At 47.1% G+C, this 21764-nt stretch overlaps 1 protein-coding gene across 1 annotated transcript in view; it reads left to right on the plus strand.

Annotated features, from left to right (window-relative positions):
- LOC124711525 (glucose dehydrogenase [FAD, quinone]) overlaps window positions 1–21764 on the plus strand; it is a 93671-nt gene that overhangs the window by 46869 nt on the left and 25038 nt on the right. Inside the window, exons 2-5 of the mRNA XM_047241651.1 lie at window positions 3249–3485; window positions 5509–5697; window positions 8726–8968; window positions 12755–12991. Coding sequence (XP_047097607.1) covers window positions 3249–3485; window positions 5509–5697; window positions 8726–8968; window positions 12755–12991 — 906 coding nt within the window. The remainder of the gene's footprint in view (window positions 1–3248; window positions 3486–5508; window positions 5698–8725; window positions 8969–12754; window positions 12992–21764) is intronic.

Consider the following 21764-nt stretch of genomic DNA (forward strand, 5'->3'; position numbering starts at 1 on the left):
GTTCATTTGTCGTAGCGCAGCGTACAAAAAAACTGCACTGTGGGTAAGGTAAAGTAAGGTTAAGAGATCGAGAATGTGGGGATGGATTGCTCGAGGACGCAGTACTGACAGATAGGTCTGCATTGCGACTGAGTCACGTACCGCTGCGTGGCTTTGACTTCTGGTAGAGGCAGTTTCTTCCATAGTAAGTGATTGCTCAGGGTTTGGTAGCGACATAAATCGATATATTTTGTTACGAGTAGCACAAAAAGGGACTAAATCAAATCAATTTCTAACACAGTAGGCTCTAACAAAGATACACGCCTTAGTTCGCCACCCCCTCTCGCCCCATTTTCAAGACCCCCTCTTCCACTTGTTTTATACACTGAAGAGCCAAAGAAACTGGTAAACATGTCTAATATCGTGTATGGGCCCCAGCGGGCTCACAGAAGTGCCGCAGCACGACGTGGCATCGACTCGACTCATGTCTGAAGTAGTGCTGGAGGGAAGTGACACCATCAATCCTGCAGGGCTATCCATAAATACGCAAGCGTACGAGGGGGTGGAGATCTCTTCTGAACAAAACGTTGCAGGGCATCCCTGATATGCCCATTAATGTTCGTGTCTGGGGAGTTTGGTGGCCATCGGTAGTGTTTAAACTCAGAAAAGTGTTCCTGGAGCCACTCTGTAGCAATTCGTGACGCGTAGGGTGTCGCATTGTCCTGCTGGAGTTGCTCAAGTCCGTCCGAATGCACAATGGACGTGAATGGATGTTAGTTATCAGACAGGATACTGACGTACGCATCACCTGCCAGAGTCGTATCTAGACGCATCAGGGATCCCGTATCACTCCAACTGCACACGCCGCACACCATTACAAAGCCTCCATCTGCTTGAACATTCCCCTGCTGACACACAGTGTCCATGGATTCAAGAAGTTGTCTCCTTACCTCTACATGTACATCCGATCGATACACCTTGAAACGAGTCTAGTCCAACCAATCTCGGTGTTGACGGGCCCAGGCGAGGCGCAAGGCTTCGTGTTGTGTAGTCATCAAGTTATCAGGGGTACAGGAGTGGGCTTCCGGCTCCGAAAGCCCATATTGATGATGTTTCGTTGAATGGTTCACAGGCCGACACTTTTTGATGGCCCAGCATTGAAATCTGCAGCAGTTTGCAGAAGGGTTGCACTTCTGTCGAGTTGAACGAATGTTTTCAGTCGTGGTTGTCCCATTCTTGCAGGATCTTTTTCTGGCCGCAGCGGCGTCGGAGATTTAATGTTTTATCGGATTCATGATATTCACGGTACATTCGTGAAATGGTCGTACGGGAAGATTGCCACTTCATCGCTACCTCGAGAGATGCTGTGCCCCATCGCTTGTGCGCCGACAACACCACCACGCTGAAAGTCACCTCGCTGCCGACCGCAGTGCGGTATTCTGCCTCTTTACGTATCTCTGTATTTGAAAAGGCATGTCTCCACCAGTTTCTTTGGCGCTTCAGTGTATAGAAAGCACACAGCTGTATTTTAATTTCAGTGTTTTTTACAATGTGACGACATGATGGATGTTTCATTGGCATGTTTTCTACAATTTCTTTTATATTCACTCAAAGATAAAAAGAATAAAAAATCGAAGCACTACGCAGAAATTACCCGAGTGGGACGGAAATCGGTAGATTTGATGTACACGTACAGGCAAGCAAGTGATGCCAATTGCAGAATAAATTGGATGGTTTATTCAAGATGTTAAGAAGCTTCAAAAACTGGGCGGTGAAACGCGTCGGCTCGCCCCTGGTCCTTGTGCGAGCAGAGTTGTTCGGCTTGGCACTGATTGACAGAGTTGTTGGATGTCCTCTTGCAGGATATCGAGCCAAATTCTGTCCGAGTGGCGCGTTAGATCGCTATAATCCTGAGATGGCTAGAGAGCTGTGCCGTAACGCTCCAATCGTTCTCAGTTGTTGAGAGAACTGGCGACTTTGCTGGGCGAGGTAGGGTTTGGTAAAGACGATAACAAGCAGAAGCAGCTCTTCGATGTATGGGGGCGGTCATTATTTTGCTGAAATGTAAGCCCAAGATGGCTTTGCATGAAGAGCAACAATACAGGGCGCAGAATACCGTCGACGTACCGCGGTGCTGTATGTAAGAGTGCCGCAGATGACCACCACAGTGGTCTTGTTATGAAACGAAATGGCGCCCCACACCGTAGTTGGGCCATATGGCGGGCGACAGTGAGGTTAGTATTGCAGCCCTGGCCGGCGTGTCTCCAGACAGGTCTTTGCTGGTCATCAGAGCCTAATTCGAAGGGGGCTTGTTGGTGTACAGTGGTCAACAGTAGTCGGCGAAAGCCTCCTTTCTGTGAGCCTCCTATTAATGTCCTTGTTGTCAGTGAAGCACCAACTGCATGTGATAATGATGAATCTACGGCTTCGAGTGCCTCTCTGGCGACTGCTCGGTCCTCACGTTCTGTCATCTCTCTAGGACGACCGGCCGCTTTCTTCTTGGTGCTGTGTTCGGTCACGGTTCATCCATTTCTTCCAACATCGTCGAATAGCGGCACCGCTCCTATTCAAATGTCGAGCGATTCGCCGGCCACTCCAACCGGCTTCTTTGAGCCCAACCACACGTCCTCTTTCAAATGCTTGCATTTGCGTATATCGTACACGCACTTGTTTGTGAGGAATAGCTACTGTCCAACTGAGTACACCAAATCAAACTGGAAATGATTTTATGCCCTGATATCGACAAGTCACCTGCTTACTATGCTTGCCAACTACGCTTGAAACTGTGCTGAAGTGCGTCGGCCGCCAAAGTTAACGATTTCGTATTTCCCATCTATACATGTAGGAATATCAGTTTGAGACCAATTTGCAGAGCTCCTTCGCGGTGAGTCTTTGTATCTTAGAGTGTATTACGGCTAAACTGTCTGTGCAGTAATTAAAACATTTGAAAACTAATAAAAAGCCGAAACTGGTAATGTGAATTAGGTGATTTTAACATAACGATTATATTAACATGAACAACCTCGCAAGCTTCCATTTGACAATACGACGACTCTGTAACAGCGAGAATGAGAATTGATTTGTATCTTCATAATCCAGAAACATGTCGTGGCAATGTACTGGCTCCATTCGCTTTTTTTCCTCCTTATATATGTTAAAGAGAAGGAGTGAGATGACAGGAAAGTGCCACGAAAAGCCTAGAGTGTGTTGGAGAGCTTTAGACCGCGTGACCCGCTACGCTCGGGGAACCTCACGGCCACCTGTTGCAGATGCCGCCGACTCTGCTGTCGATGCTGGGCGGGGCGGGCGCCGGCGTGGGCGTGGTCAGCCCCGCCACGTGGCTGATGGCGCCGCTGCTCGCCATGGGCCTCACCGCCTACTACCGCTACGCCTCCGTCGACCCGGAGACACACCCCATCAACGCGCGCACTCTGCTGCCGGAGTACGACTTCGTCGTCGTGGGGGGCGGCTCCGCGGGGGCGGTAGTCGCCAGCAGGCTCTCCGAGGTGCGTACACACAGCTGTAACTACTCTCTACTCCACGCTTATTGCTGTTGTAATGGACTGAGGTGACAGACGTCGTGGGATACCTCCTAACATTGTGTCGGACATCCTTTTGCCCGCCGTAGCGCAGCTTGTAAACCAGGCTTCGCACTCAATAAATCTTTGGAAGTACCCTGCAGAAATATTCAGCCATGTTGCCTCTATAGCCGTCCACAATTGTGAAAGTGTTGCCGGAGCAAGATTTTGTGCACTAAATTACCTCTCGGTTTGTCCCATAAATGTTCGATGGGATTCATGTCGGGCGATCTGGGCGGCCAGATCACTCACTCGAACTGTCCAGAATTTTGTTCAAACCAATCGCTAACAGCTTGGCCAAATGAGATGGCGCTTTATCATCCATAAAAATTCCATCTTTCTTTGCAACTTGACGTCCACGAAAGGCTGCAAATGATCTGCAAGTAGCCGAACATAACCATTTCCAATCAATGATCGGTTCAGTTGGACCATTCCACGTAAACACAGCCCACAGCATTACGGAGCCACCACCAGCTTACACGGTGCCTTGTTGACAACTGGGGTCCATGGCTTCGCTGGGTCTGTGCCACACTCGAATCCTACCGTCAGCTCTTATCTATTGAAATCGGGACTCATCTGACCAGACCGCGGTTTTCCAGTCGTCTAGGGTGCAACCAGCGATGAGGGCCGCTGCAGGCGGTGTCGTGCTGTTAGCAAAGGCACTTCCGTCAGTCTTCTGCTGGCACAGCCCGTTAAAACCAAATATGGCTGCACTGTCATAACGGACTCTTTCGTCGTGCGTCCCACATTGATATCTGCAGGAATTTCATACAGTATTGCTTGTCCGTTATCACTGACGCAAACGCCGCTGCTCTCTGTCGTTATGTGAAGGCTGACGGCCACTGCGTTGTTCGTGGTGGGATGTAGTGCCTGAAATGTGATATTTTCGGCGCACTGTTGACACTGTGGGCATCGGAATACTGAATTCCCTAACGGTTGCCGACATGTAATATCCCATGCGTCTAGTTCCATCCACAATTCCGCGTTCAAAGTCTGTTAACTGCCGTCGTGCGGCTACAAATCAGTTCGGAAATTTTTTCCATGAATCACCTGAGTAAAATGGCGGCTCCACCAATCCACTGCCCTTTTACACGTTGTGCACGCGATACTACCGCCGTCTACCACCTGTATATGTGCATATCGCTATGGCACGACTTAAATGTATGTCACCTCAGTGTATTAGCTATATTTTCTAATGTTGCTCGGTAACAGTCATACAGCATTTTTTAGAGGAACACACCGCCATTTGACAGTTTTATTGTTTATTTAAGTACAACCCACGTTTCGGACTTTTATGCCGTTTTCAAGTATTTCATCATATAACACCAGAATAATCGTGGGGCATGATGTACTCTCACGATTATTTACTGAACATTGATTTTACATCTGGCATTGCATGGGGAGCCAATGTATTTCTTATGACCAGCTTTGAGCCTGACAACATGTCAAGTGTCCTGCAATGTATGTTAAAGACATTAAATCAGATACTTGAAAATGACGTAAAAGGCCGAAACCTGGGTTGTACTGAAATAAACAATAAAACTGTCAAATGGCGGCGTGTTCCTTTTAAAAAAACCTATGTTTTTGTTTGTAAGATTTGTAACATAAATGCCGAAACTGGTTATCTCTTTCTACTCATTCCCAACATAAATTCTTGTGCTTGAGTACCAGCTCGCCTGGTGATTAGCTGAGAACTTGCACGATTTTCTAGTGGGCCGAATTCCGTATAGCCCGCTCACCTCCTTGGAACAGTGAAAGAAAATCATCAAAAGACGTTCGCTGACCCTCTTCCTACTGACTACTTCCTCGGCGTCCGTCTCGCCCCATCCCTCTGGCCCTCCTGCTCATGTTTACCTGTTTACCTGTTTACCGCGAGTCGCAGTTTGCGCTCCGCTCCACCTGGAGCCAGTGCCAGTGCCTCTAGTGTCGCCCTCGTGCCTTCCTGGTGCAGATTCCCGGCTGGAAGGTGCTGCTGCTGGAGGCTGGAGGGGACGAGAACGAGGTGACGGACGTGCCGTCGCTGGCGGGCTACCTGCAGCTGTCGCAGTTCGACTGGAAGTACAAGACGGCGCCCGCGGGCGCCGACTCGCCGTACTGCCTCGCCATGGTCGCCGACCGCTGCAACTGGCCGCGCGGAAAGGTCTGTAGGCGCGCGAGTAGCAGCCGCCGGAAGGTCACGCCACTGCCCTAGGCGGAACACGGTCTCATTCCTTTACTGGCGGTACTCACTCATTAGCTACGTTTGGGATACGAATCCGCAAAACTGTGGCAATTTGTGCGTCGGAAGCAGAGAAGGCAATGGTATACGGTATCAAAGATACCACGAATATCGAAATTCTGTAGATATAGTATCGATATTAACACATCGACAGCCGGCCGCGGTGGCCACGCGGTTCTAGGCGCTTCAGTCCGGTACCGCGCGACTGCTACGGTCGCAGGTTCGAATCCTGCCTCGGGCATGGATGTGTGTGATGTCCTTAGGTCAGTTAGGTTTAATTCTAAGTTCTAGGCGACCGATGACCTCAGAAGTTAAGTCGCATAGTGCTCAGAGCCATTTGAACCATTTATCGAAAACTTACTCCATGTTATGTCGCACGTCGATGCTCCATACGGCCAGAAACATCTGAAGTTTGAAATTACAATGAAATCCATACCATTAGCTACTTACAGGCGTTGATAAATATTAACGGTATCAGTTGAAAATGTGCACCCCGACCGCGACTCGATCCCGAGACCTCCTGCTTATATGACAGACACTCTATCCAACTGAGCCATTGAAGACACAGAGGATAGTGCGACTGCAGGGACTTACCTCTGGCACGGTCCTCTTGAGACCCAAATTTCCAGCTTACTGTCCACACACACTACATTTGTGTGCCCCCGCCCACTATACTCATTACTCGCGGCAGTCAATCTACCGATTCCCGTAAGACATATAGACAAGGCTTACCGGACAATGATCTTCTTCAGTGCGGGTGCACTCATGTTGCTCAAACTCTTACGGGAATCTGTAGATTGTCCTCCGCGAGTAATGAGTATAGTGGGCAGGGGCACTGCAAATGTAGTGTGTGGACATTAAGTTGGAAATGCGGGTTTCACGGAGTGCGTGCGAGAGATAAGTCCCTGCAGCCGCAGTATCTTCTGTGGCTCAGTCGGATAGTGTCTGCCATGTAAGCAGGAGATCAAGGGTTCAGGTCCCCATCGGGGCGCACACTTCAATTGTCCCCGTTGATATTTATCAACGCCTGTAAGCAGCTAATGGTCTGGATTTCATTGTAATTTCATTCTTCTAGAGCTGCAAGATCACCAATACTATCTACATCTGAAGTTTGACCATGGCCTACTACGTTTCTGAAGAAACTCGCGCCTGACGGACGAAACAAGTGAAAATAAAAGTTGTACGGACTTTGGGCTACTGGACAATCTTATTTGTCGAAAAATAGGTGCATCGTTACTTCATGAAAATCCAGCGTCTGTAGGTGGGAGATACCGACAGGACAGTACACTTGGCTGCGCCCTTTCGCGACTAGTTTAGGACATTCTGTCGTGTAAAATAAACATACAGAATAGAGAAGCAATGCAAATGACGATAAGGAATAAAAATTTTTACGTAACCGATCGCGAGAATCGTCTGTGTCGAGACTGGCGCGCGAGGTTATGGAGCGGTATGAGTACTGTACAAAGAGTGTGAGGCGTCACCAAAACTCATTCTCTAATCGGTTGTTGCTGTGGTAGTTGTACTATAAACAACTAGCTGTCAATCACTTGGTTACACTGTTCCAAGTACAGATGCAGGAGATCAGAGTGTTTCGAAAGGATATATTCCTCATGACGGCGATAATCAACAACACACATGCTGAGGTGACAAGTCATCGGATACCTCCCAATACCTTGTCGGACCTCCTTTTGCCCGGCTTAGTGCAGCATCTCGACGTTGCATGGACTCAACAAATCTTTGGAAGTCCTCTGTAACAATATTGTGCTAGGCTGACTCAATAGCCGTCGATAATTGCGAAAGTGTTGCCGCTGAAGAACTTTGTGCACAAACTGTCCTGCCGATTACATCCCACATATGTTCGATGAAATTCGTGTCGGGCGATTTGTGTGGCCAAATCATTCGCTCGAATTGTACAGAATGTTCTTCAGAGAAAAAGAGTAGAATTGTGGCCTGCTGACATGGCGCACTGCCATCCATAAAAATTCCACCGTTGTTTGGAAACAAGTGGTCTCCAAGAAGCCGAACACAACCATTTCCAGTCAATGATCGGTTCAGCTGGACCACAGGACCCTGTCCATACACGTAAATACAGTCCACACCATCATGGAGCCATCACCAGTTCGCACAGTGCGTTGTTGACAACTTCGGTGCATGGCTTCGCCGGGCCTGTGCTACATTCGAACCCTACCATCAACTCTTACCAACTGAAATCGGAACTCATCTGACAAAGTCACTGTTTTCGAGTCCGTCTAGTGTCCAACCGATATAGTCACCAGCCTGGGAGAGACGCTGCAAGCGATGTCGTGTTGTTAGCACTGCACTCGCTGCACTGCACCAGCGGATACCTCCGTAATTCGTCCCACATTGACTTCTGCGCTTATTTCACGCAACGCTGCTTGTCTGTTAGCACTGACAACTCCACGCAAACGCCGTTGCTCTCGGTCGTTAAGTGAAGGCCGTCGGCCACTGCGTTGTCCGTGGTGGGAGGTGACGTGCCTGAAATGCGTTCTCGGCACATACTTGACACTCGAGATGTCAGAATACTAAATGAATTCCCTACTAACGATTTCCAAACTGGAATGTGCCATTCCGCGTTCCAACTCTGATAATTCTCGTCGTCGGCGATAATCACGCCGGCAATCTTCTCACATGAGTAGCCTGAGTAGAAATGATAGCTTCGCCAAAGCACTGTGCTTTATCCTTCTGCACGCGATACTACCGTTATCTATATATGTGCTTATAGCTAATGATTTTTGTCAGCTCAGTGTTCATTTTCCATTTACCTGTTTTTGAGAACCTGTGTATCAGTTGTCCACTTCAAAAACTGGAGTTTATACCGTCACAGGACGGCCAATCTCTAGCCAGGTACAGTGGATATATTGGCAGAATCTGTTCTCGGACACGAGTGTTTTCTTGTAGAGACCGTGTAGAGACTGTACTCTGCCGACAGGTGTTGGGCGGCTCCAGCGTGCTGAACGCAATGATCTACGTGCGGGGCAACCGGCGCGACTACGACCGCTGGGCCCAGCTGGGCAACCCGGGCTGGAGCTACGACGAGGTGCTGCCGTACTTCAAGAAGTCGGAGGACCAGCGCAACCCCTACCTGGCCAGGACGGCCTTCCACTCCACAGGGGGGCTGCTCACCGTGCAGGAGGCGCCGTGGCGGTCGCCGCTCGCCGTCGCCTTCGTGCAGGTAGCAAGCAGGAGTCTCTACTCCTCTCCCTGCTCTGCAGTTCACACTTGCGTTTTGTAGCAAGAACTCCGCAAGTAGCTGTATCTGAGCCGCAGCTGCTTTCGTAGTCTGTCGCCAGGTCATCAGATTTATATCTGCACAACAAGAAATACATAATGATAATAACTCAACACCTGTCCATCAAAGTAATACCAGAACCATAAGCACATAATTGTCAGAATAGATAAAAACACAAAAATGAACTTACAAAGACTAAAACTTGGTACGTAATATGGCAAAGAATGTAGAAGCCCCAAACTTCTTAGTTAAAACCAAAATGTCCGTTCGGAATCCTACATTCTTCGCCAAGTTGTGTTTGCATGTACATTTGTGTTTTTATCCATTCTAATAATTTGGTGCTTATGGCTTTCCTATTACTTTATAATGTACAGCGCTTCAGTCATTATCGATGTGTATTTCTTGTTGTTCAAATACGCACCTGACGATGTGGCTACAAGCCTCGAAAAATGCAGTGCCTTACTAAAACCAGTTCAAAATATAGTTGTTTGTGGAGTTCCTGCTACAAATTTGCTACCACAGCTGCGGATGTCGAGACCACAGAGTCATTCGTAATTCACACTTACGTATTTGGCAGGCGGTGTATGGAACGATTCGAGGCCTATTTATCGACCGTTCCACTCTCGAAATGCAGACTGCAAGCTCTGGCTACTATTATATTTCTTCTCCACAACATTTTCTATGCGACAATTCGAATTTAAGGTGGTCCTATTTGTAATCCATAAGTATTTAGCTGAATCAACTATCTTTCAATTTGTGTGATTAATAGTGAACCGAATTTTAACGTATTTTGTCATTATTATTTTTAGTTCTCAGGACCTCACATATCTTATTCTTCAGGGTTTGTTGCCATTTTCACAGCTTGCAAATGTCCTGCCAAAATGATTAAGCAATTCGTTTGGATCTTCTGGTGACTTTACTACACGGTAAACGACATCATCATCTGCAAACAGTCTAATAGGAAGCTCAGATTGTGGCCGGCCAGAGTGGCCGAGCGGTTCTAGGCGCTTCAGTCTGGAACCGCGTGACCGCTACAGGCGCAGGTTCGAATCCTGCCTCGGGCATGAATGTGTGTGATGTCCTTAGGTTAGTTAGGTTCAAGTAGTTCTAAGTTCTAGGGGACTGATGACCTTATAAGTTAAGTCTCATAGTGCTCAGAGCCATTTGAACCATTTTTGAGCTCAGATTGTCTCCTATATCCTTTATACTTGGTGGCCAGAAAGAGTCGGAAAAGCTTGCAGGGTAGGTTGTGCTAAGAAATAATTGTCAAGAAAAAATCCCATAGGTTGCGCCTGTTCCGAGATAACTAGCATTGAAGCTAACCAATCAGCCTGTTGCACGCTCAAATCCAAACAGCCAGAGGTATTTCACAATATTCGTACACAGCATATGTTGTAATTGATATCAATGATACAGGTCTATAACTCAATGGATTACTTCTGTGACCTGTGTAACTTTTTGGTCTTTAGTTACAGCCCTTTAGTCGAGAGAGTGGTCGAATATGATGGCTAAAAATTTACCTATTTCATCACCATACTGCGAAAGAAACCTAATTGATGTACAGTCTTAACTGAAAGCTTTGCTACACCGATGGTATCTACACCATCCGATCAAAAGTATCCGGAGATGCCAATGTAAGGCGGAATTGAGCACTAGATGTGAAGAGAGGCGGACTTGCTAGTGTAAAACGATTCGGGGTGGGGGGGGGGGGGGTGAGGGGGGGAGGGAGGGAAGTGTTGCGTTGTCATTGGAGAGGCAGTGAAAGCAGAATGGGGTGGTCGGGAGAGGTCAGTGACGTAGAACTTGGACCGGTCATTCAGAGCAACAAATCCATCAGGGAGAGTCCAACACTTGTAAAGCTACACCAGTGAGTTGTTGGATGTGAAACGGAAACATCAAGACTTCATGTACTGACAGACAGTCACCATCCATCATTAGGAAGGGTGGTTATAAAAAATCGCATGAAATCAGTGGAAGGAACCCATCGTGAGTGCAACCAGTACAATCAATGTGCGTAGGGAGTTAAAAAGAAGTCACTCGTACAATGTTCGAGGAGCTTCTCACAAGCCACACATTTATTAATAATCGAATAATCCCAAATGTGTAATTAATATTTCAGCCATAGCGGTCTGTATGCAATACGTTGCGACCTTATTTGCTGCTGTTCGGTCGTACTGTTCATTTACCATCACTTCCCTCATCTGAAGGTCACTGACAGCTATCAGTTCTGTTTATGGTAACTGGCGCAGTTCATTGCAATCAATCCTGCCTCGCACTAACATTACTGGCGTTCTCTTTCACGAGTATAGACGCAACAGTCTCGCGACACAGTTGGCTGCTGCTCTCGCAACACTGTACACTATCGAAAGTATCTCCACTTTGGTGCATTATAACAACACGAAAGTTGTAGTCTCACTAAATTAGAATATGCACGGAATTTTGTTCAAGTTCACGTTTGTTGATCCCGTAACAGGAGTGGTGCGGCTGATTGTTACCTAGACTACACGACACATGAATACTCAAAATGCACTTATCATAATTTACAGATACTTTTGCTGACGAACACCAATATAAAATCACTACAGTGAAAGTTTTAATCGTTTTTGACATTTACAAGGTAGTGCACCAGTGTTTCGGAAACTTCTCTAAATGGTCAGCGTAAATTTGCCTGCTCTAAGGGTTGTTATTGGGAAATAAACTTCTGAAAGTCCTGGCAGTAAGTGGCACTTTACCGAGTAGTACTGAACGACGGAACAGCAAATGGCTGCATAAAGCTCCTGAAGCTGATTGGCTGAAAGGCCTGAAAGGTCGATAATTTCGCGCGGCTGTTTGGAGTTCGCGACGTCGAGAAGCCAGGCAGTAGCCCTCAAGGAGTGCGAGGAGGAGCCGCGGCCCTTCAAGGTGGATGTGGTCAGTTCAGTGTTGCTTGCATGGAGCTGGGAATGGGTGATCCTCAATGTTCGATGAAGCTCTGCCACAACGGAGAATCTTGAAAGAGTTCGCAAATGCATTCACTTGCGCGTGCGTTGAATTCCCACAGTCTTCCCTGGTCGTGTAAGCTACTGTTGCGTTTTTGTGACTGTACACATAGTCAGTAGGCAGGGGCCTTACGTGAAAACTGGGACAGAGTAGCCAGCTCGAGGTGATGTTCGACGCACGAAGTGGACTTTGCCAGCTACAAGTCAAATCAATAAATTACAGATGTGTCCGCGGAAACTGGAAGTTTGTTTTCCTGTGGCTTTTACTTGTTGACTTCGAACAATTTCGTGTTTTTTGTTGTGGAGATTTTTGATGCAAGGGGCGCTGTATGAACTGTTGGCGGATCGGAATCTTTCCTAAAGGCAGTTAGACAGCTACAGGGCTTCTAGTTATCGGCTTTGGAACGCTGAGCCCCGAACCTCGAATCGGAGCGAGGCTGGTAACAACTATTTCGAATGATTTAATAGTGTAGCACTACAGAGGCTAGCTAGGTTGCAAGTAGATGTTTTCGATAAATGTGCGGAGCAGTACGTCGTGCAGTCGGTTTCGCAGGCCATACAGCGCTAAGTTTCTGGCTGCAAACCCGACTGGGATATCTATCGTTCGAACCCACTAGAGATCCGGTGACGGACGAAAGCAACGTTTGGGGGGAGCCTCTGCTACTACTTGCGCTTGTGCACTGCCTGCACCAGGCCTGGCCTGGCCTGGCCTCAGACTGTGCCGTACCGCAGCTCTGCACTTTGCCCACAGGGGGGCCAGCAGCTGGGCTACGAGCACCGCGACTGCAACGGCGAGCGCCAGACGGGCTTCATGGTCGCCCAGGGCACCATCCGGCGCGGCTCGCGCTGCTCCACGGCCAAGGCCTTCCTGCGGCCCGTGCGCCTGCGCAAGAACCTGCACGTGGCCATGCACGCCCACGCCACCAAGCTGCTGTTCGAGGGCGGCCGCGCCGTCGGCGTCGCGTTCATGCGAGACGGCGTCCAGCAGGTGAGTGCCGAGACACACGAGTTACGTACGTCTACATATAGAGGGGGGAGGGGGGCGGGAATAAAACCGGCCTGGAAAATGTTCCATGCACCTTAAGTTAGGCAACCCAACTTACACAATTTCCTTCGACAATTAATTTTATTTCAATCACTTTAACATGTATACGATATTGCTGTGCCTGTGTTATTCCGAATTACGATACTAGGTTCCTTCGGACGTGCATGCGAAGTGTATTCGCAGTTGCGGATATGGACAACCATCAGCTCTTTAATGGAATGATAATGAAATTTTGTGCCGGACCGGGACTAGAACCCGGATTTCCCGCTTATCGCGACCGGTCGCCTTACTGTTTGGCTGTCCGAGCACGACTCACTGCCAGACCCAAACTTCCATACGTCGTCAACGACGCGTCTACGACCTGTACTCGTCCTACTCGTACATCCGTTACGTATGTTCCCGTACAGGAGAGACATTTTACTTGAAAGTCACTTGCCAGGTGTCGGCGGATAAATACGATATTGCAGCGTCTGTGTTACTCTGAATTCTGGGTTCAAGTACCGGATAGGCACAAACTTTCACTGTCGTCATTCCATTACATAGCTGACGGTTGTTCGTCTTCGCAAGAGTGAATGTTTCATGCACTTTAACATATGGTTATTTTCATTAATGGCGTAGTCAGAAGTAACAATATGAAAAAAAGGAAAATTTTTAGCCGTTTCCTTTTCCCAGGGGATTTGTTTTGTGACGGGGGGGGGGGGGGAGGGGGGGGGGGGTTAGGGAGTAGGATATGCATGATAATTTAAAAGTTCCTCCAGGGTTACGGAACACGACTGCGCAAAAAATACAGTACACAAAACAGCGGACAGAGCGTCTCTCCAAGTTTGCATTTCACACTACAAGTGCTCAGTGTTGACTTCGTTTGTGATGCGCCAAGCATCGATGCATGAGTCCAAGTTGTTGTACGGGAAGGCCCGGAGGCGGACCGATACGCGAATCTGGTAATTACGTTGCCTATCTGCAGGTGCGAACTAATACGATGTCACAATGCGGTGATAGAGGGTTAACAATGAAACTTGAGAGTAGCACAACCTGTAGGTGCCATCTGTAATTGTAAGAATTCTGCCAACCGTTAGTAGGCTTTCCTTTACAAATGGGGCACTGATGCGCATACAAACAAGCAACCAATTGCAGTCCGTTCTCTGAAAACTTATCGTGAGACCGATCGTCTCGTTGGTAGTCAAAAGGATAACGTGCAAGAAACACTTTCCGGGCGAGTTTTATGTTACTCGTCCCGTACATTAACACTTCAAAAGCGAAATCACGGTGTGTAGCGGAGGGTGTTTTGATACCACCTACATTTGGGAGCGGTGCGTACAAAGAACGGCTATCGATAGACTTGCCTAACAGTTCCAGTTCCGCTGGTTTTCTCGTCGCCATAATTTTGCCGGACATACTTCGGAGGGATTAATAGGTTTCCCCACACTTCTTCGAACATCTTAATATCACTGGCGTTTACTGAACATCTCCGTAATGTGTAATTACGGAAATGTGGTTCTGCCTTGAGCAAAGACAAACACAGTTCTTAATAATCCAAACATGTTTCGCTGTAGTTTCGCCATCGTCAGTCGATTCATTTATTTTCTTACAACAACGTACTGATGTTTATGTGACTAATCATTATTTGCAGTGCCAACGGCCTTGCCGCAGTGGTAACACCGGTTCCCGTCAGGTCGCCGAAATTAAGGGTGTCGGGCTTGGGTAGCACTTTGACGGCTGGCCGCCCGCGTCTGCCGACCGCTCTTGGCAACCGGGTTCCATCCACTCAGCCTTTGAAGCCAGCTGGGGAGCTGCTCGACTGAGAAGTAGCGCCCCCTGTCGCGGACAAACACACCGGCTGCGTGCCCCTCTACATCCGCATCCAGTGACGCCTATCGGTCGAGGATGACACGGCGGTCGGCCGGTACCGTTAAGCCTTACGAGGCCTGTTCGGACGGAATTATCATTTGCAGTACATTTGTTCAAGTTGTCATTTTTTGTCGTTTCCACTGATTCACGGTTCTGTGTGAACTGTACTTTATAACAGGGATTCATATGATCCGCCATTGTAACACAGTGCGTGTTACTGTTGACAGTGACTTTTTACCAGTAGCGCAATCGAAGAGTGACGGATCTTTTCGCCTGTTCACGCGCAGTACGTTACATTTATTCGTGTTCACGGTCAACTGCCAGCGCTTACACCAATCACGGATACTCCGCAGGTCGTCCTACATATCTCTGCAGTCCTCTGACGTTGCTGTAGAAAACAGCATCGCCTGCAAAAACCCTCAAGGTGCTTCCCACGTCATACAGTAAACCATTTACGTATAGTGTGTACCTATCACTCTCCCTTGAGTTAGTCCCTCAACGTCAAAGCACTGAGTTGTATATGTTAGAAAGTGCTGAATCTAGTCACAAATCTAGTCTGATAATCGGTAAACTGGTATTTAGTTAATTAGCCTTTGCCTTGCAGATGTTGAGTACCGCATCAATGCAGTCCGTTTCGGAAAATCTCTATTGATTTTTACAGAGATTTTCGTCATCCGAATACGTCATAACACGCGAGCACGAAACGTGTTCCAATACTCTTAAGCAGACTAATAGCAATAATATAGGCCTACAGTTAGAAGGATCCGCCCGAAGAGTATTTTTAAAAGCTAGAATGACCTTCCTTTTTCTTACCTTTTTCCAGTCGCTTGGTACTACACGACTTACGGTTCACTGCTGCTAGCAGCGGAGCGAGTTCCTTCCCGCAGTCTCTGTAGAAGCTCACACGTATCGCATCCGGTGTACACGTCTCTTCGCCAATGATCGATTTCAGTTGAATGTCTATTCCGCTATCACTTATCTCACTGTATGCTATTTCGACCTTCGTCCGACAGGTGGAACTTCACTCCAACATGGCGCTGTGAAACAATTCCGTAATACTGAATTTAGTATTTCGGCCTTCTCTTTCTGCAAGCTTCCATTTGGATGTCAGCAAGGTCACTGAGCGTGTGAATAAATATATGATTTCAATCCGCTTAGTGTCACAATGTAGGACCTCAAATTGTGTCACTGTGCTCCGGTTACGCTCACTTCGACTTGAACTTAGTTATGCCACCTAGACGTTCACGTCGCTTAACTCTGTCTTCAAGCTCTCTGTGCCTCCGTAGTAACAATCTAATGCGACTATTGCAGCACGCTGGGTCTTTAGCATCCACCACAACTTCGTTCGGCATATGCTGGTCTAAGCATAACTGAACGACGTGATCAGGTAAATGACTGGAGTATGCACGAGTCATGCGTGTCGGGACTCCAACTTAATTCTCATAGACGCTGACAAAAGAAAACGCCTATTGACTCGCGTAGAACTTGCTGTAATACTGCCTTCTTTAAATCAGCGAGGTCGCGTAAGGAACTGAAAGCTAAATGTTGTGGTCAACGTTCTCTTAATAATGTTTACTGCCACTGCAGCGAAATTTACTTTTTCATAAGGTGGACAGTATCGTTCAAGCAGGGTATTACTTCATAAAGCGACAACTTTACCGCGGTGTGGAAAGCGTGTCGTAGCCTGAAACAGGTTCCTAACCAGGAGTTTCGTCTCTCTGAACGTTTTCTCTCACTGTTGCGTCATCATCGACTGTAACGTATATTATGAAGCAAGTAAGAAGCTTCTTGCTCATCAAACCGAGCGACGTGCCGCAGTGGTTAGCAAAATGGATTCGCAACGTACAAGATGGCGGTTCAAACCCGCTCCCGACCACTCGCATTTAGATTTCCCCGTGACTTCCCTAAATCGCTCCAGGGAAATTCCGGGTTGGTTCATTTCAAATGGGAACGGTAGATTCCCTTTAACGTCCGTGAAACATTCCGAGCTTGTGCTCCGTGTCCAATGACATCGATGTCGACGAGACGTTAAACCATAATTTCCTTTCTTCTTGCTCCTCACCTTGTCATGCAACTACTCGGTGCAACAATTCATCATCATCATCATTTAAGACTGATTATGCCTTTCAGCGTTCAGTCTGGAGAATAGCCCCCTTATAAAATTCCTCCATGATCCCCTATTCAGTGCTAACATTGGTGCCTCTTCTGATGTTAAACCTATTACTTCAAAATCATTCTTAACCGAATCCAGGTACCTTCTACTTGGTCTGCCCCGACTCCTCCTACCCTCTACTGCTGAACCCATGAGTCTCTTGGGTAATCTTGCTTCTCCCATGCCTGTAACATGACCCCACCATCTAAGCCTGTTCGCCCTGACTGCTACATCATTAGAGTTCACTCCCAGTTTTTCTTTGATTTCCTCATTGTGGACACCCTCCTGCCATTGTTCCCATCTACTAGTACCTGCAATCATCCTAGCTACTTTCATATCCGTAACCTCAACCTTGTTGATAAGGTAACCTGAATCCACCCAGCTTTCGCTCCCATACAACAAAGTTGGTCGAAAGATTGAACGGTGCACAGATGACTTAGTCTTGGTATTGACTTCCTTCTTGCAGAAGAGAGTAGATCGTAGCTGAGCGCTCACTGCATTAGCTTTGCTACACCTCGCTTCCAGTTCTTTCACTATGTTGCCATCCTGTGAGAATATGCATCATAAGTACTTGAAACCGTCCACCTGTTCTAACTTTGTTCCTCCTATTAGGCACTCAATCCGTTTATATTTCTTTCCCACTGACATTACTTTCGTTTTGGAGATGCTAATCTTCATACCATAGTCCTTACATTTCTCATCTAGCTCCGAAATATTACTTTCCAAACTTTCAATCGAATCTGCCATCACAACTAAGTCATCCGCATATGCAAGACTGCTTATTTTGTGTTCACATATCTTAATCTCACCCAGCCAGTCTATTGTTTTCAACATATGATCCATAAATAATATGAACAACAGTGGAGACAGGTTGCAGCCTTGTCTTACCCCTGAAACTACTCTGAACCATGAACTCAATTTACCGTCGACTCTAACTGCTGCCTGACTATCCGTATAAAGACCTTTAATTGCTTGCAAAAGTTGGCCTCCTATTCCATAATCTCGTAGAACAGACAGTAACTTCCTCCTAGGAACCCGGTCATATGCCTTTTCTAGATCTATAAAGCATAGATACAGTTCCCTGTTCCACTCATAACACTTCTCCATTATTTGCCGTAAGCTAAAGATCTGGTCCTGACAACCTCTAAAAGGCCTAAACCCACACTGATTTTCATCCGATTGGTCCTCAACTAATACTCGCACTTTTCTTTCAACAATACTTGAGAAGATTTTACCCACAACGCTGATTAAAGAGATACCTCTGTAGTTGTTACAATCTTTTCTGTTTCCATGTTTAAAGATTGGTGTGATTACTGCTTTTTTCCAGTCTGATGGAACTTGTCCCGACTCCCAGGCCATTTCAATTATCCTGTGTAGCCATTTAAGACCTGACATTCCACTGTATTTGATGAGTTCCGACTTAATTTCATCCACCCCAGCTGCTTTATTGCATTGCAATCTATTGACCATTTTCTCCACTTCCTCAAATGTGATCCTACATCCATCATCATTCCTATCCCATTCTACCTCGAAATCTGAAATATAACTGATCGTATTTTCACCTACATTGAGCAACTCTTCAAAATATTCCCTCCATCTGCCCAAGGCATCCACCGGATTCACCAGCAGTTTTCCTGACCTGTCCAAAATACTTGTCATTTCCTTCTTACCTCCCTTTCGAAGACTGCTAATTACACTCCAGAATGGTTTTCCAGCAGCTTGACCTATAGTCTCCAACCTGTTTCCAAAGTCTTCCCAAGATTTCTTCTTGGATGCTGCAATTATCTGTTTGGCTTTGTTTCTTTCTTCAACATAACTTTCTCTGTCTACCTGAGCTCTAGTATGTAGCCATTTTTGATACGCCTTCTTTTTCCTTTTACAGGCTGCCTTGACTGTGTCATTCCACCAAGCTGTTTGCTTCACCCTACTTTTACACACTACTCTTCCAAGACATTCTTTAGCCACTTCTAGTACTGTGTCCCTGTACCTTGTCCATTCCTTTTCCAATGACTGTAATTGACTACATTCAACTAACTGGTACCTTTCTGAGATCGCTGTTATGTACTTGTGCCTGATTTCCTTATCCTGAAGTTTCTCCACTCTTATCCTCCTACATATGGACCTGACCTCCTGCACTTTCGGCCTCACAATCCCAATTTCAGTGCAGATTAAATAATGATCAGTGTCATCAAAGAATCCCCTGAATACACGTGTGTCCCTCACAGCCTTCCTGAATTCCTGGTCCTTTATTATACAGTCAATGACAGATCTGGTTCCCCTGCCTTCCCAAGTATACGAGTGAATGTTCTTATGTTAAAAAAAGGAGTTTGTGATTACTAAGCCCATACTGGCACAGAAATCCAAGAGTTGTTTCCCGTTCCTGTTGGCCTCGATATCCTCTCCAAATTTACCCATAACCTTTTCATACCCTTCTGTTCGATTTCCAATCCTGGCATTAAAATCACCCATGAGCAGAACACTGTCCTTGTCCTTTACTCTAACAACTACATCACTGAGTGCGTCACAAAAACTATCCATCTTATCTTGACCTGTCCCTTCACAATGCGAATATACTGACACAATCCTAATTTTCTTGCTAGACGCTGTCAAATCTATCCACATCAGTCGTTCGTTTACATACCTTATTGCAACTACGCTGGGTTCCATTTCTTTCCTGATGTAAAGCCCTACACCCCATTGTGCTATTCCTGCTTTGACTCCTGACAGGTAGACCTTGTATTCTCCCACTTCCTCTTCTTTCTCACCCCTTACCCGAATGTCACTAACAGCTGAAACGTCCAGCCCCATCTTACTTGCAGCCTCTGCCAGCTCTACCTTCTTCCCAGAGTAGCCCCCATTGATATTAATAGCTCCCCATCTCATTACCATTTGTTTGCCAAGTCGTATCTTAGGAGTCCCTGGTTTGTCAGTTAGAGATGGGACTCCGTCACCTCCAAAGGTCCGAGGTGTTTTGCTCTGATTGTTGCCCGCATCATATTTAAAGTACCAGGGAAGCAGGTTGCTAGCCTTACTTGCCCCGAGTTCCATTGGGTTTTACCCCTAAAGGTTGAGGGACCAACCGGTGGATTTGGTAGTCTTTGCCGTATGAGCACAAAGGTGACCACGACTCAGAATATGTCCGAGATGCCCAGCCTTCTTCCAAAGTAACTGGTATCCCGATTGTCGGGACCACTTACTTGGCCACTCATACGTTGCCCGTGGTTCATGAACTAGGACATGACTACAGGAACCCACACCATGAACCATTCATTATATACCAAAAACCATATACTCCTTACTCTTCATCACCCATAAAATGAGTACTTTTTCCCGTTCTCTAAGAAGAGCTGTCCGACCCAGGGTACATTGAGATACTTTTCAGCCCAGTACCAGGCCAGCTGAGTGGAGGCACACTGAGTTCCATTTCGGATTGAAGTAGCAGTACTGGCGTTTGCCTTATGCCACCCCCCCCCCCCCCCCCCCCCGCCGACTTGCTCGGATACATCAGTGGAGTGTGCCTCTGGTGTTCACGGCATCGGTCCTCGACGGTACGCATCGTCTGACCAATATACGACTTGCCACATTGACACGGAATCTGGTACACGCCGGCCTTCCTCAAACCGAGGTCACCTTTGGCGCTCCCCTCCAATGCACGAGTTTTATTCGGAGGACAGAACACCGTTCCGACCCGGTGTTTCTTCAAAATGCGGGCGATTTTCCCCGAGAGCGCGCCTGGCGCCTGTATATGGAATAAACGCAGTGCCTACCTCTTCCCTCGTGATTTCATCCATCTCCACAGGTTGTGCTATAGTGGTTGGGCGGAGAGCACGTTGAATCTGCCACTCTGAGTACCCATTTTTTCGAAATACAGTTCTCAGATGTTCCAATTCCTGGGGTAGACACTCTGCGTCAGAGATAGTGCGCGCCCTATGTACTAGAGTTTTAAGTACCCCATTCCTCTGTGAAGGGTGGTGGCAGCTGTCTGCGTGCAAATACAGATCAGTGTGCGTTGTCTTCCGATACACCCCATGACCTAGGGTACCGTCAGCCCTTCTCTTCACCAAGACGTCAAGGAAAGGTAATTTACCCTCCGTTTCAGTATCCATAGTGAATTTGATGGTGGGGCGTATGGAGTTTAGATGTGTAAGGAAGTCAAGGAGTTTATCCATACCATGTGGCCAGATGACGAACGTGTCATCCACGTAACGGAAAAGCAAGTAGGTTTCCATTCGGATGACGACAGGGCTTCCTCCTCGAAGTTCTCCATGTACAAATTCGCTACCACCGGTGAGAGTGGGCTACCCATGGCGACTCCCTCCGTTTGTTCGTAGTATTCTCCATTAAAAATACGTGGAAATCAAGACATGCCTAAAAAGTTCAGTGGTCTTCTCGTCAAACTTCTGACTAATCAATTCTAGTGACTCTCGCAGGGGTACCCTCGTAAACAAGGAAACGACTCCAAATCTCACCATGATATCTGACTCACCATGATATCTGACTCATCCAACCTGAAGGTTGTGTATTATACGGCACAATCCCCGTCTGCCCTTCCTATCTTCCTTCTACCCACCTTCATGTAGATAATGAGTTTGTGGTCAGCATCGCATGGCTAATACTTACTCACTTATTTTGTTAAGTAACAGCGTAGCAGTTCATTAGTTTGAAGTATGATATAAATCTAATCCCTCAGGTGCTCTCGGCATGTCTGATTAATGA

The sequence above is a fragment of the Schistocerca piceifrons genome, chromosome 8, assembly GCF_021461385.2.
Source record: "Schistocerca piceifrons isolate TAMUIC-IGC-003096 chromosome 8, iqSchPice1.1, whole genome shotgun sequence".
Taxonomy (NCBI): Eukaryota; Metazoa; Arthropoda; class Insecta; order Orthoptera; family Acrididae; genus Schistocerca; species Schistocerca piceifrons.